General features: G+C 60.3%; 1 protein-coding gene across 2 annotated transcripts in view; it reads right to left on the bottom strand.

Annotated features, from left to right (window-relative positions):
• The window catches only part of TNS3 (tensin 3), a 197,203-nt gene that overhangs the window by 12,259 nt on the left and 168,902 nt on the right, over positions 1 to 16,042 (bottom strand). For both annotated transcript variants that reach the window (XM_032875022.1, XM_032875023.1), the window contains 5 exons: positions 8,654 to 8,825; positions 6,647 to 7,278; positions 6,047 to 6,133; positions 3,719 to 3,850; positions 243 to 338 (listed from right to left, as the gene is read on the bottom strand). In XM_032875022.1, the coding sequence (XP_032730913.1) occupies positions 243 to 338; positions 3,719 to 3,850; positions 6,047 to 6,133; positions 6,647 to 7,278; positions 8,654 to 8,825 (1,119 nt within the window). The remainder of the gene's footprint in view (positions 1 to 242; positions 339 to 3,718; positions 3,851 to 6,046; positions 6,134 to 6,646; positions 7,279 to 8,653; positions 8,826 to 16,042) is intronic.

Genomic DNA, 16,042 nt, shown 5'->3' with positions numbered 1-16,042 from the left:
TCTAACCCAGACCCCACTTGCGGGCCTGCGTGTGAGGCCGCCACCTGCCTGCCATCAATTTGGGTCTGAGAAAGCCTTCGGAACAACTCCCTACCCAGTTTATCGTAGAGACGGTAACTCGGGGGAGGGCACGGGGAGCCCGGAGCGTGGGAGGGGACGGCCCTGCCTCTCGGGGAAGCAGTGGGGGTGCACACCATTTTGGCATGGACCAGAATGCTAACTGGGACCTTATAGCCACTTACCGAAATAGGGTTCGTTGGGGCACCCTTTCAACCGCACTCCCTTCGGGGTACACTCGATCAGAAAGTGCCGAACGAGTTCATTGGCCAGATCCCCCGCTGCGGTGAGAGATTGAAAAGAAAGAAAAAAGAGAATTTAAAAAACAAGAGCACGGGAGGATGGGAGAGAGGGACAGAGCACCAGCTAAAGGGAGGGGCCCCCGGAGCCGGGCCGCTGGCACCGGTGGGCTGCCAAGCAGCACCTGGGGATGAGAGCAGAGCCCCCCCACGGTGACATGTCCAGAGGTGCAGGGGTCCCGGGGACGGACCCTCACACATTCTGCAAGCATTCCCAGTGCAGGGATGAGTCCGCAGCTGCAAACGGGAACATGCCCTCTAGATCCTTCCCCTCGTAACAGGAGAAACTAGAAGGATCTGGACGCAAGGTGATGCCCGAGAACAAGCCACTGACGGGAGCTGGAAGGGACCAGCCAGGAGCCCCATGGCAGACCCCCAGGAAGGAAGCCCTCCGTCAGTGGGACCAGACAGAACATCGCCACTGCCCCACACCTGTCTGAGCATCTGAAGATGGGGCGCGTCCAGAAAACCACCAAACTGAGCTGGAAACCACCCGACAGCGGCACCAGCTTGCGGGGAGTCTGGTCGCCCGCCTGGCCCATGGGCGGCTCCCATACAGGCTGACAGACAACAGCAGCGGGCACATCAGGGGCGGTGGGGAGGGCTGGCAGGAAGGGCGACAGTCAGACTCCATGGCAGGTTGTGGCAAACACAGGAGCGGAAAGGAGCAGCGTGCCACCACGGCTGTGGGAGGAGAAGGATCCGCGTCTTCCACACTGAAGGGGACACAGGCTCCAGGGACAGGTGTCTCAGTGGGACAGTCAGCCGCTGGCTGCCAGGAGAACAGATTTGTCCTGGACGTCTGTCACCGCCTGGTCTCTGGGTACCAGAGGTGGGTGCTGACTTGCCGGGCTCTTCCCTCTCCAACTCCCCCTGCACCGTGACAGCCAATTGCCAAATCCATGGCTGGGCGAGGACAGGCAGCCAGTGACGATTTCAACCAGAGGACACCGGTGATGTTTTGTGACCTTCACCTTCGGGCTGAGTCAAGGTTGGCCTGAGAGGTCTGTGCCCAGCGGGAGGCAAGAACACGCACAGGGCACTGTCCGCGTCTCCGAAGCCACAGCATGCGCAGGAAGGACGCCGGCTCACAGTCTCCATGGAGCAAGAGCCCTACACGCTCCGCAGCGCCCGTCCCCGCTCTCCCCGCGGACCCCGTCCACAGACACCAAGTGCTCCCCTCTGGAGACTCTCCTGCTCGAGTCCTCACTCAGGACCGCTGGGGCTTCTCCCGCTGGGCTCCTCTCCAGCCTCAGCTGTCCTACTCGATGTGCACGAAGCCTCCTCCTCCATCGCTTGCAGACAGCACCGTCTGGATGTGGGTCTGAGTCCCTGCACCCCCGCCCCTTCCGCTGCCCCCACGGCAGACACCTCGGTTCCCTGAGAGCCCCTCGGCCAACGCCTCAGTCACCGAACCTCATGTCCTTCCAGGTGCGGCTCCGAGGTCACTTGCTCCTGGACACTGTGAGCACAGTCTCCATCCAGGCTTCCCGTCCACTTCTCCGGTCCTGGACGCGGCGTGAGTGAAGCAGGCCGTGTCCTTTTGCTCCTTAAACGTGTGAGCTCCTGCTCTGCTTATCCGGACGCCCCTGTGCCCGGTGATGAGCCCGGCGCCCAGGCAAGGAGCCTGCCTCCTGGCACTTCCTGACGTGGCGTTTTTTATGAACTACTGGTGGCTACGCTGCCTCAGGGGAGTCCCCGGGAGCCATTCTTCCAACGGCATCTGCTCACTTCGCATCCCTGTGTCACAGGTCGGTATTTCCTGCAGTATTTCCAGCTTTTTCGTTATTATTACACTTGTTACTGTGACCTGGGATTAATTAGACAGGCGGGACGCTCAGACGGCTTTCCCACCAAAGTGTTTTTTCATTAAGGCGTGTGTACTGCTTTTTGGAGAGAGCAGGCCGTTGCACACTTCGTGGACCACAGCACAGAGTAAACGTGACTTTCATGCCCACCGAGAAGCCTGGAAGCTCGTCTGACGCGCACCAGAGCTATACGCATTATCGTAATACGCACTACGGGGATACGCGTACTGCGAATCACCTCATTCCGACACACGCACCTGCGGTGTCTCCGAGGCGGGCCTGCGATCCCTGGAAAGCCGTCAGAGTGACAGTTACCACAGTCTTACAAGTAGAAACAATGAATCTTAGAAGGCAGCAGAAGAACCTCACGAAAGAATACATATTAGTTCTCTGATGCAGAGTTAAAAAGGGGCCAAACCATGATGTTCAGGGATTGCTATTTCGCTGGTTAAGAGGAAAATGCTGTAACTCTCCCTTCTGCTTAGCAGGTGTCCTGTCCGCAGCGTCAGGATGGGCGACCTGGACAGTGTGTGTCTGTCGAGGCACAGAGAAAGGGGCAGGTGTAGCTGGGGATGGAGCTCGTCACCAGGGGAAGGTGGGAAAGACCCTGGGACCCCGTGATTCCGTGCCAGAGCCTCTGTCAGCACGAACTGACCCAATGCTCTAGAGTGAGTCAGTCCCCCTCGGACACCCCAACACACCTAGCACTCACACGTTCAGGTTCCCAGAGACCACAGCGCGCAGGGATTCTTGCAGGAATGGTAAGCAGGAAAAGGACAGACAGTAGGACATCGGAAGGACACGTGGCCAGCCCCAAGGGCCTCACGGAGCCCAATCTATGGTCTCTGGGATACGCGCAAGGTCACAGGCTGATGGAGCGTGACGCACAGGAGGGGTGCAGGGGCCTCCCCCGAGGCTGTCTCCTGGCTGTGGGCACACGTGTGTTTGCTTCATGAGGACGTTCACCGCGCACACAGCCCTTGCGACCTTCTCTGCACATGGTCATGTCCATGACGGAAAGTACCCGGGAGAGTGAGCAGAGATCTGAACACAGCCGTACGCGGTTCATGGGGTGGAGGGCCATGGGGACACCCCTGGGGCTCATGATCCAGCGTCACTCTTAATCCAGCAAAACGCTCTCCGGAGCATCGGGGCAGAAAGGCATGCACAGGCCACTGCCTTTCATGTGAGGAAAAAGGAACGTGCCTGTCTGCAGACACTGGAGGGACGGCTGGGGAGAAGGGGCAGGAATTTATTACACTTCCCGGGGCAGAATGGGGCCCCGGGGCCTCGGTGAGGCCCATTTGCATCGTTCCAGCAGTCAAACAAGGGAACGCATCACTCATTCACAGCAATAAAGAACTAAACTCCACAGATCATTAACGATGTTGCTTGCACAAGGCCAGTCCCGAGGGGGCCACACTGGAACAACACAGAGACTGTGAAGAAACTCAGAGCCGTGTTCGTGAAGTCCCCCAGCATGGCACAGCCGAACGTGTAAGCCACAGACCTCGCAGGCGGGTGAGCGCGCCCCATCAGCGCCGGGGTCCCTACCTTTCTTGTTGAGCTGCAGGACGGAAGGGGGGGGCGTAGCCACTTTCATGGCCAGGCCGTAGGCTCCTCGGAAGGAGTGACTGTCCCTGACGATGAATGAGCCCGGCTCCTTGTCCTTCAGCATGGCGATGGCTGGGGAGGGAAGCAGAGACACACACACGTTTGCCGGGGTCCATGAGGCCTGCCCGCACACGTGGCAGACGAGTGCTTTTGCAAAACTGGGTCGGAGGGGGCAGGCGTAGGCCTCTGGGGTAGGGTGGGGGTCTCGGTGACAACACATCGTTTTCAAGGGGAGCCTGACGGCAGAGGCTGCAGAGAGCACCCCACGCCATCTGGCACACATGACTCCTGCTTGTCCCGCGGCACCTGAGAGGCACAGGCAACGGCCCACAGCTGCTGCCCAGGAATGTGGTCCAACCGCCAGCCCAAGTGCTTGGGCCAAGTCCCAGTCTGCATGGCGTGGTGGGGCAGAGGCGAGGTGCGAGGCTCTCTCCCGTCCTCGCTGCAGCCCTACCTGGTGCCCGTGCAGCACTGTACTTAGTCCTTCCAAACGAGCAGACGGAAAGATCGAAAGGATGGCCCCAAAAGTTACTGAATGTTTAACACAAATCCCACGATTTACCCCACGGGCTTGGTGCAGCCCTGGGTGGGCCCGCACTTGACCCCCACGACCAAGTCCGGGACGCCGGGGCTGGCGGGGAGGTGGCGCCCACGGACCCCAGCAGGCTCCTGCTCGTGGCCGGTGCCTGCATCTGGGGGCCAAGCATGCACTATTCGGCTGGCGCGGGAACAGACTTCTGATGAGTGACGCGTTTTCAACCGTGCTATACCTCACCAGGCTTTTTGGTTTTCCCATTTAACATCATGATCTTATTTCGCTGGAGGTGGGGGGTGGACAGAGGTGCCCCAGTGTCATGGGCCACAGATAGAGAGCAGCTGGAGGACAATGTCAGACCCTGTTCTGAAACAGAGGCCCGTGGGGGTCTCCCGTTCCCCTGTGAGGTCAGCGGAGTCAGTGGCCATGTCCCCACCGCCTCCTGCAGCTGGTGCTTCCAGAGCCCCATGGCAGAGGCCCAGCCAGTGCCGCTGACACAGCTCTACTCTGTCTCTACTCTGCCCGGTGGTCCCTTTCCCCTCCCGAGGCATTTTTACATTCGGTTTAGGAAAAATCCTGAGCAATCCACCCGGCCACAGGGATACAGGACCAGCTGCATCCCCGAAGACGCTATCCCACTTTCACTTGCCATTCCTCCTGCATGTCCCTGACGTTTCACTGTAGCTTTTCCAGAAAAAGGCACATCCCTGGCACTCGTCACCTGCCTCCGAGGTGGAGCCCCAGCTGCTCCAGCTGCCCAGCCGGCCTGCCCAGCCCGGACACGCACCAGTGGAGTAGGTGGTCTGCAAAGAATTTTCTGGAACATGGCATGTCACAGGCCCTTCACAGCCCTTCTGGCTGGACAAGGTGCTGGGCTCACAGCCTCCATCTCGGGGGTTCCCGTACCACAGGCAGGGAGGGGACAACAATGCAGCACTTGGCCATGGAGAGCCCAGACTGAGCTGAGCAGCAACGCCCCAAAGGCCAATTCAGGGAATCAGAGGGCTCTCTGGGCCGCGGGCCGCCCCCCCATGAAACATGACAATAGGTTCCTTGAGCTCAGGGGAAGAAAGGCACATTCTTACCATTTTTATGAGCTACTTAATTGAATAGAAGAATTCCAGAGAGAAAGCAGAAGGGTGCTGTTTGCCAGCAACTTAACTCTTTCTCTCCAGGCAGGTGGGGAAAAAGCCTCAGGACGACACCAGATGACTTTTTCCCCCGAAACGCTGTCCCCGGCTAAGCCCCATGCCCGCCAGCAGTCCCCGGGGTTCCTCTGGGAGGATCTCGGGGATGACCAGCCCATCCCAGCAACCCGGCGAATCCTGCTGTGAGATGGCCCCTGGGGCTGCCTCGTAGAACCGCCTCCCGCCTGGACCCCTCTTCCATTCGTCCTGCGGGAAGCAGTGGCATTAATGGCTCAAACACATGGACGTCAGATGTTGGGGCAGGAGCGCACGAGTGTGAGGCCCGAGGTTACACCCGGCACACGCCCCCTTAGCGAGCGCATGTCTGTTTGCCACGGACAAACGTAGATGCACAGATGCCGGGGTGTTGGAGAGACCTCTGTCCTTCCTCCTGACCGTTGGCCCCGTGGCTCAGGTCCCAGGTAGGAACAGGGAACCTCTTCCTGGGACGGCCTGTCACACTTTCCGCGGGGGTGCCCTAACCCTTCATCCCAGGGCCGTGCCCCTCCGATGTCGCCACCCCGAGGTCCCGTCCCGCCCACGCACCTTGCTCTCTGGAGATATCGGCCTTGTACCAGAATTTGGATGTGTCTTGGACAAAGTTCACGGACACGTGCTTATCACCCGGGTTATCTGAGAGAGAGAAGGCAAGAACACTCTGGACGGTTTATTGCCGCCTGTCACCTCGCATGGAGCCCGGTGCTCCAAGTCCAGCCCAGGGCGGGGACGGCGTGTCTCGGGGAAGGAGTGCCGTCTGGCCCCGCGGGGACCGGCTGGGGTGCGGCAGGGAGCCCGTGCTTCCCCCCACACGCAGCGCAGACGCAGTGTGACACGCGGCCAGCGCAGTGTGGCCTAATCCTGCCGGAGCCTCATCGCACACATCTGAACTCTTGTATTAAACGCTGGAGGAACTTACTGAACTCGAGAACGAAAGGTTATTTTCAAAGAATGAGGATCCCGAGCGGCGGGAGAAACAGAAGCTGATGGGGCGTGTGCAGAGCAGAGGGGGACGGAGGGCAACGAGGAGAAGACCCTGGTGGGCGGCTCTGGGCTTGGCTCTCAAGGTGCCGCCCTGAACCCCAGCCCCCCACTGAGCGAATGCACACGGGGTGGGGCCAGGGCCTACCACGGCTGGCACGTGCCTACCTGGGGAGGGCGCTGCGGCCTCCAGAGGCTTGGGGAAGTCCGGGAGGACATTTGGGAATGGGATGCTCATGGTGCTTCCACTGTGCGGGCTGGAGAAGCCACTGGAGGACGGGGAGGCCGAACCCAGAGACCGGTCCCCCTCTGAGGCGCGCTTCTTCTCGGGAAGGGGGGGCTGCCCGGGCAGGGTCAGGCCCTGGCCCGGCAGGACTGGGCTGTGGTGGCTGCTGTGGCCAGGCGTCACCGTGAGAAAGCCGTGGGAAAGGAAGCCGTTGTCGGCCGCTGCTGTCCGCGGGGTGCCAGGGGCCTGGGGGGCTCCGTGGGAATGAGCCAGCATGGCCCCTGGGTCCTCTGCCGGGGGAAGGCCGCTTCCCACGGGGGCCGTGCTAAAGCTCAGGAAGGCCTGGCCACCTGGGGGGACCACAGCTTCGGGGGGCTCCGCCAGGGACAGCTCATGGTTGTGCAAAGAGGCCTGGAGCTCCGCAGGCAGGCGGTGGGGCCGTCCGGGGCCGTCGGGACCAGGGCTGGGGAACTCTTCGGCGCCGAGGAGGCTTCCTACCGGCCGGCTGCTCCCCAGCGGAGCCGGGGTGGCCTTGGGGCTGCTCTCCACCCACGGGAGCTCGGCCGACGAAGGGCTGTGGGAAACAGGCAGCAATCAGAACGCCGCCCTAGGAGACGCCCCACGGCCACCGAGGGTCCCGTGGACGGTGAGGACAGGGATGGGCACTAGTGCTGAGGCTTGGCCCAAGACATCAGAAGTCAGACACTGCCGTTCTCCCCTCCCCTTCACCGTGCACCCCAGATGCTCTGCCACCCCACACCAGTGGACACCTGCCCTGGCCCCTCCTTCCTTGGTCTTCACCCAGCAAAGGTCCCTCCCCTCGAAACAAAAGTCAACCATGGCCCCGTGTCCAGCTCGCAGCCCACGTCCCTCTTTTCTTCCCCCTGATGCCAACCACGTGGTGCGTCATGTGCAGCTCCTGCAAGAACATCGTCCCCTGGGCACAGACTGTGTCCCCCGCTTTCCTCTCTCTGCTCCCCCGAGACCTAGCACGGGTGCCCGACTCAGTTTCCAGTAAGTGCCTGCTGGACAGCCAGCTGCTTAAGGAATCCCAGTGAGAGCGTGAGAAGCTGGGGCTCCCAGGGGACTCTGTGCGTTAAGCAGCCGAGTCTCAGTCTCAGCTCAGGTCTTGATCCCAAGGTTGTGAGTTCAAGCCTCATATTCGGCTCTCAAAAAATAGAAACACGTTAAAAAAAAAAAAAGGAACATGAGAAGTTACCATATCCAGAATGGGGACTTCCCAGATCAAGGGTATCAGAAGGTACCACATGGTTAGAAATCCAGAAAGTCAACTGCCAAGCCCCACAAACACACACACTTGACCAGCAAACCCTTTGCGCTCTGAGTGGGATGACCTTAGCGGAACCCCCCCTTGCACAGAGGCAGGAGGCAGAATGTGGACACCGAACGGGGCATTGTGTCCTTGCACAGGGAGCCGCTCAGGAGCCATTCCTACGCCGTGCCCGTGCAGCGGCTCAGCGGCCATCCCTTGCCAAGCGCCAAGCGTCTCTGTCTGCAGAGAGACACTCCCCTCCCACTGAGGGGTGTCCCCGCACTTTCCTGAACACCGGGACAACTTCCATGCCCCCCAGGCCACCACTACCCCACCCACCAGCCCCGGCTGTGGAGGGACACCAAGCCCTGGCTGGCCCCCTGCGCCCTTGCTCCCGCCGCAGCTCAGAGCGCGTGTCACAGACGCCCAGTCCTTAACTGGCCCGTGTTCCCATACTCCAGCTGCCCGTGTGGTCGGTCCCTGAGCGCTCAGCCTGTCAACTCCGGGGTGGTGGGGTTGGGGGGGCACTCTCCGGAGTTTGTATCTGTGATTGTATTTCTGAAGCGAGACCGTTATGCAGAGTGGCCGGGTGTCAGCTGCAAGTTGAGCGCCCCGTCCTCCCTTCCCAGGGCCCGCGGTCAGGTCTGTGGGAGCCCTCAAGGGCCCGTCTCCCTACCTGTCCCGCCGCTGGCTGGGGCTGCCGCTGGAGACAGTGCAGGAGGACGCGAACGCCCGCTGAAAGGCAGGTCCCGCTGGCACGTCTGCCCGGAGTGCCGCAGGTCTGGGCCCCCCGGGGCTCTCGGACATCCCCGCTGCACGATGCAGGATCTCAGCGCAGCCTCGAGTATCTGCAGCGGGGAGAGCAGGACAAGACGCGCTTACAGGCCTAGTCCCTGTGCTGGAAGGAGCGGGGTCGCTTCCGGACATGCAGGCCACAGGTCCAATGCGAATCGAGGAATCGAGGGGCCCGATTCCACCACGTGTGGGTCGCTCTTGCCTGGCGCGCTCCCCAAAGGGAAGGCAGGACGCGGAACGCACGCCCGGTGCCCGGCTCGGCACGCTGGCTGAGCTGAGGAGCCTCGTGCAAGGTCGTCTGCAAGGACAAGGGGCTGCAGCCCACGCAGCCTCGCCCCTGAAGGCCATTGTACTGGCCGACGGAGTCCGCCCAGCCCGCAGGCGCTCACTTCAGAAAGGGCCAGGCCTTCCCCCTGCGCACCAGCAGGAGCCGCTCCGCAGAGAAGACCCGTGTCCAGGGCGCGCAGGCCTGGGGTTGCGGCCAAGTGAGCGTTGAAGCTCCGTCTGTCCCCAGCTGGGAGCTCGGTCCACACGCCGGGCCGAGAGCTTTCTGCTACAAATACGGCCCTGCCGGCTGGTGTCCTCACCCTGGCATGGGGCACAGACCCTGGCCCGGCCCCTGTCGCTCGGGGTGTGAGAGGCCAAGCACCGTGAAAACCTGCTGTTTAACTCCAAGCCCGCACGCGCCACCAAATTTTACACGCTTCCGTGACAAAATGCCCACCTGCTTGAGGCCCAGCATCACCGTCATTTCTGGATATTTTTCAAAATCTTACTTTTTTTTTTTTAAGATTTTATTAATTTGAGAGACACAGCGAGAGGGAGCACAAGCAGGGGGTGTTGGCGTGGGAGAAGCAGGCTCCCCGCCGAGCAGAGAGCCCGATGCGGGACGCAATCCCAGGACCCTGAGATCATGACCTGAGCTGAAAGCAGAGGCTTAACCCACTGAGCCACCCAGGCGGCCCCCCCCTCATTTTTTTAAAAACTCAGCTTTAAGAACAGCACAAATCTACCAGGGTCGATGACAACATCGTAAGGAATACGGGCTACTCTGGTTTCCACTTTACAACAAGGGCGGGCGGATAAAAGCTGATGGAGTTCCTGATAACCCTGCATCGCTCCCATCACTCATTTCCGGGAACGGGCGCCACTAGTGCGAGTCACACGTCCGGGCACGGCCCCATTTGGGAGCACATGGATCGGAGGCCGCACCCAGCCCACGGGCAGGGCTGTGGGAATCCCACTAAACCCGAGGCTGAGGCTGAGCTACGCGGCAGCCGGGACTCGGGGGACGTGAAGAGCGACCTGAGTGCGGCCGCCCCTGCTGGCGTTTCGGGCTCCTGGGCTCAGAACGCGGGGCCAGACTCCTGCACCCAAGACGGAAGTGGCTGCTGAGGACTGAAGAACAAGCAGGGATTTCAGCACCTCCGTGGTGGGGCCCAAATACGACCAGGGGGCTCAACGCACGGACCTCGGATTTAAGGGGAGGGCCCTGAAGGCTACACTATGGGGACACCAGCACCAGAAACAGACGAGCCCCCCGGATCTCAGTAGTGTGTCCCCGAGAAAACCTCCCTCTTCGGAAGTAGACATCCCCCTCCAGAGCCTGCCTCTGTCTATTATGGATCGACTGATTGATCCACCCATCCATCATCCACCCATCCACCCATCCCTCTGCCCATCATCCATCCCTCCATCCACCGATATACCTGTCTACCATCTGTCGACCTACCTAACCACCTATCACCCCATCTCTTTATCATCCATCCATCCATCCACTTACCTACCTACCTGTCCACCCACCCACGCACCCGTCTATCATCCATCCAACCATCACCCACCCATCTAACCGTCTACCATCCATCCATCCATCCACCTATTTTCCTATTTGTCTATCTGTAATTTCCAGATGTAATTCAAGTATTTACTTTCAAAAACAGACTACGCATGCTAGTAACGGGTACCAGAACAAAGAAATGAGAACAAAAACGAAAAAAGAGAACAAGAAAGGGAGAACAGTCACGGCTGCATGCGCATTAGAGGTAAGAGACGTGCACTTGAAAATCAGTGGAAACTGTTTCAGAAAATTACAGAACCTCACAGAAGGACTGGGGAGCATTAGGAATAACAGTAGAAATCCTAGTATGACGTACAAACACAATTAATGAGATGAAGCAGGAGGCCGATGGACCCATCGGCAGATGCATGAGCTGGGACAAGTCAGAGGCCGGAAGCAGTGGCGGGAAAGGCACAGAAGACGGGGACGGCGCCGTGTGGGACACGGTGAGTGACATCTAACACACGCACAATGGGGGCCCAGGAGGGGCGCAGGGACGAGCAAGGCGCAAGCAAGCCCGGGGAAGTATGTACTGAGAATTCTCCCAAAAACACGCTGAAGAAATCGAGCCACAGGTTCAGGAAAAAAAATCCACCATATCGAAGCAGGAAGCGTCAAGAGGACTCCGTGCGCCCTCACTCGACGGCAGAAGCGGTGAAAATCCAAGACCAGCCTGAGCGGCGTCTTACCAGTCCGGGAGGGGGCAGGAGCCGACGTCAGTGCTGGTGCTTAAGTGCTCGGTTAGCCTGTGTGCACAGGAGCCCGATGCCCACGTCGTGTCCGGACAAACCGCTCGAGAGTCCTGGGGGCGGGTACTGTGCCTGCGTCCACGCTGATGCCCGTGGTCACCAGGGCTGCGTCTCGTCCGCATGCTCACCTCCGACGCCTCCACAGCCCTGGGGCAGCATGGTCTCAGTCCCAGTCGGGAGGCACCCGATACATCAGTGTGACCTTCCAGAAGGTCGTACTTTTAGGTCAGAAACCCTTCTAAAATACACATTTGCTGGGTGCCTGGGTGGCCCGGTCGGTGCAGTGGCTGGCTCTTGGTTTCGGGTCAGGTCAGAATCTCAGGGTCGTGGGATTGAGTCCCGTGTTGGGCCTCCCTCCCACGCAATTGTCTTCTTCGTAGAAAAAACTATGTTCTCGATAGCGCGTCCGTGTGTCCACCTCCCACATAAGACAGAGCTGCTGGGCCCCCACCACCGGTCAAAATGGTGCTGGCTGCCGGCCTCCGGTGAGCGCGTTGCCAGAAGGTCAGCCTGCGGGATTCAGAGGCACCTGCCGGAAAGCTTCCTGGAGGGCTTCCTGGAGGAAGCACGTTCCATGGGAGCCTGAAAGCATGTGGGTTTCCAGTAAACCAAGCGGACGCCAAGGGAGTGGGGGCACCACCCAGGGCTCTGCTCCCAGCTGGGCCCCCACCGCTAGGCTGGTGCCAGTGGAGCGATTTGCACCTGCTATGAATGAACGAATGAGTCCACGGTGGCTCAGAAGTGACAGGAAGAAGTCCAGGGTGGGGTGTGGGCCTGACCCCGAGGAGTCAGGCTGGATGTCCCAATCACCCCCAGACCAAGGAGCAGCACTGGACCCTGGGGTCAGGACTATTTCTCAGTCCAGCCCACGGCGGGTGACTGACGGCGCTCTCAGGGGTCCTGCTGCAGCCGCAGGGGCTGCCCGCTCCCATGTCCCCCACGATCCTGGGAAGCCCATCATGCCATGCCCGCATGGCGCCTGAGATCACCACCAGCAGAGAAGAGGCAGGCGGGAAATAAGGTCGAGCTTTGTCCCTGTTACCCTGTCCCTGTTCCAGAAAACAGCAAACTCAGCGCTCCCCGTGAAAGTGGCTTTGTTCGCAGCTCTGCGCCAACACGGGGGCTGTGGCTGGGTTTGGTTCCCGGCCCTGGGTGAGAGGACTTAATTAGCCCTTCCATCTGGACAAGGGCCAGCCAAGGACCTCATTGCTGGACACTGGCTTCCCGGCCACTTCTCCCGCAGGGCCGGGCCTCTCTGTGCTCAGACAGGCATGCGAGCGGGGCACGGCGGCCACTACGGGGTGGAGCCCCCACCGTCCAACCAGCAGGAGTGGAGCCTCAGCAGAAGGGGCACGGCCTCCGTCCTCAGACACGCAGGGTGCTGGGAATACGAGTCCACGAGCAGAAAAACACGCCAGGTCCAGGAGTCTGGCTGCAGACCACGAGCACGCATGGCATTCCTTCCAGGCGGTGCATGCCGGGAGGTCAGGCGGGCCGCATGCGGTCAAGCCTCTCCACCCTGCACATCCGTTCACAGCTACGGGGACTTCTCCAAATGGGCTGTCTCTGGGCTCAGCCCCCTGTTCCACGCACTCAGCACCCACAGGCTCAGTCTGGGCCCACAAGGAGGCCCGGGGGTGCGGTGAGGGCCATCAAGAGCGGGGGAGGGGTCCTGTCTTCAAGGGAGCCTTGCAGGTGACAGGGTGGCGGCTTCACTCTGCGGTGGCACGTGTGGCTGCCTCATGGGGAGCACGGCCAGGTCGGCCCTCCTGCATCCCGGCGAGCAGCTGGCCTCAACCACTGTGTGGCGGTCAGACTTCTCCCTGGGGCCACGGCACGACCCCCGGCAGGACACGTCCACACGTGGGGGTGCTGGGAGCCGTGAGGGGGCGGCTGTGGGCCCTGCTCCCTCCAGGTCCCTGGCGTCCCCCAGGCTAAGCTAAGGGCTGGACTGAGAAATAGTCCTGACCCTGAGAGTCTCACATTTCCCCTTTCCGGCTGACACCCAGAGGAGGGGGCACAATACGGTCAGTGTTTGGAAAGCGGGCCCCGGCTTCCTGGTTCCCTAGGCCAGCTGGTGTCCTGGCGCCTGCAGGGACCGAGGACCGAGGGGCTGGGGAGGGAGGAGGGAGGAAGAGCGCCTCTCGCTCTGGGGCTCCCAGACCTCCCAGGACCTTCTGGACCCAGGCTCCCCTTGGCTTCCCCTTCCTGCACTTCCTTTACCCGGAGCTCGGGTGACGGAGGGTCACAGGCTCTTTTCCAAAAGGTCTATTTTTAGGCCACACTGGAGCTGCTGCAGGGGAAGGTTCCGTGGGAAGCAGGGTAGCATCTGCTCTCCGCCAGCCACGATTTCCATCACACAGAAGTCAGCAGGAGGAAGGGGACCCCACAGGCTCGCCACCTGCACAGCGGGGAGCTGGCCAGATGCTAAGGTCCACGCGCATACACAGGGCCCACCGCATCGTGCACAACACCCAAGCCTGTGACGTCAGAACAAAATCGACGCTTTCCCTAGCCTTCCCGCTGCAGAGAGACCCTTACGAGGCACAGCAGTGACCACCAATCCGTCAATTACTGTTCGTAATTACAGACTGCCACGACACTTTCGGGTCGTCTTTAAAGACAGAAAAACCGGGGCACCTGAGTAGCTCAGTTAATTAAGGGTCTGCTTTTGGCTCAGGTCATGATCTCGGGGTCCTGGGATCGAGTCCTGCACCGGGCTCTCTGCTCAGCAGGGAGCCTGCTTCTCCCTCTGCCTACTGCCTCCCTGCTTGTGCTCTCTCTGATGAGCAAATAAATAAAATCTTCAAATAAATAAATAAAATCTTTAAAGACCAGTAAATCATATTTAGTAGCGGTCGCGATGATACTGGCCTATCCCGGGGAAGAAAGTGCAGTTTTGCTGTCTGACCACCAAGGCTGACCTCCGCGCTTTAAGAACCAGGCTTCTTCTCAGTCAGCCTTTAGAAGCGAGTGTGAATCTTTAACCATGAGTCACTGATTGACCATCATCGATCTATCATTGATCGGTACCGAGCTATCGGCCATTTTTCTGTCTCCATCCCCTGCCCTCCTGCTCACACCCTGGGACTACAGAGAACGGAGAGAATTCTGTGGAGTGCGTCTTAACACGTTTTTGGTCTCTTGCTCTGTATTTCCAGGTGTGGTGGCGGAGGGGGCACCCAGACCCCCAGGCTCTGGGGTCACAAGTCACGGACACCACTGGCCTCGTGCCCAGCCTCGGGGGCCCTCCAGGCTGCACGTGCAGAATCCCATCGGCAAACATGAGCTTAGACGTCTTCTCGGGTCTGTTCAGTGCTAAATTTAAGAGGCAAGACTTTGTATGGGAAGTTGGGTAGCAGTGATTTTTTTTTTTTTTTTAAAGGAAGTCCTTCATCTTAGAACATTTCTGTTATTTGTCCAGAAACAACAGGCCATTGACCCAACCTTCTGGAAAGCAAAGGACGGACGGCCAGGCAGCCACAGATAATGAGCACTAATTAGGGAAAACCCCTGAAAGACTGGAAAGGCACACCGTGCGTCTTGCTCGGTGAACACGGAAGTCCCACGTCCGCAGCCCCACGGATACGCAGCCACACAGGAGGAGGGGACCAACGGCCCCCACGGGACGGCCCGAGCTTTCTCTTTGGTACGTCTTCTCAGAGCGTGAATGTGTTCCCTGGTCAGGTCAGCGTTTCCTGTGAGCAGCGGGAATGTCCCCAAGTGAAGCCTCTCTTGCTGACAGAGGCATCCCACATTCTCGCCCACCCCCCGCCCCGGCACACCTTGGGGGGGCCCAGCCAGCGCTGGGGTCAGGGTTCCTGCCTGGCCACAGGCAGGTGACCCTGCTGGGATGCCCTCCCCCAAACTGGACGTGCCCCTACCAGTGGCACGGAGAAGGGTCGGGGCACCTGGGCCCCGACCACGTCCCATTTCCACTCCGAGGTTCTCACTCCAACGTGCCGGCAAGAAGACCCGTTTGCCCCCAGCTGGCGGCTGCACCGTAGAGAATTCTAACGTGGAAGATGGTGAGACATTTTCTTTCCCGCCCATGAGAGTTTCCGAGTGTTTCCTGCTCTTCAGGCGCACCGAGGGGGCCGGTCTCTCGGGTACTCACGGGGGCCCCTCAGCAACCCGCCGAGAACGAGCATCTTGCAGAACTGGGCTTTGGCGTGCGCACCCGGGGAAACAAACTGCTTCCTTCTGTGGGACTGACGAGAGCACAGCGTCGGGGCTGGATGTCCTGGGGACACCGAGACCACCGGAGCCTGGGACCAGGAGCTGGGTCTCCTCCCAAACCCAAGCCCCTCCCCAGCCCAGCACCCACCACCTGCCTCCTGCCTCCACAGATCTGACGCCCCGCAGACCTCATTCCCGTGGAACCACGGGGTTCTGGCACTTCTGAGTCCGGCTTCTGTCCTCGAGGCTCGTCCATGGGGGAGTATGTGTAAAAACGTCCTTCCTTCTTAGGGCTCATGTTGGGCCACTGCTGGTGGGCCACTGGGCCTTATCCTCCATCCCAGAGAGCACAGGTATGGGCTCGGCTTTCGGGCTCCTGCGAGTGGCTCCAGGCTTCCCTCCGTGTTCTTTCCGCCAGCCACACGGGGACTGGTCACCTGCAGCAGCGAGCGGCCCCAGTGATAGGAGATCTCGGCCTCCAAGTTGCTTCCCCTCGGGTGGGAGT

Source organism: Lontra canadensis, unplaced genomic scaffold (genome assembly GCF_010015895.1).
Source record: "Lontra canadensis isolate GAN:19392208 unplaced genomic scaffold, GSC_riverotter_1.0 scaffold54, whole genome shotgun sequence".
NCBI lineage: Eukaryota > Metazoa > Chordata > Mammalia > Carnivora > Mustelidae > Lontra > Lontra canadensis.
Note: the sequence above shows the minus strand (reverse complement) of the source record. Positions and strands in the feature narration are given on the sequence as shown.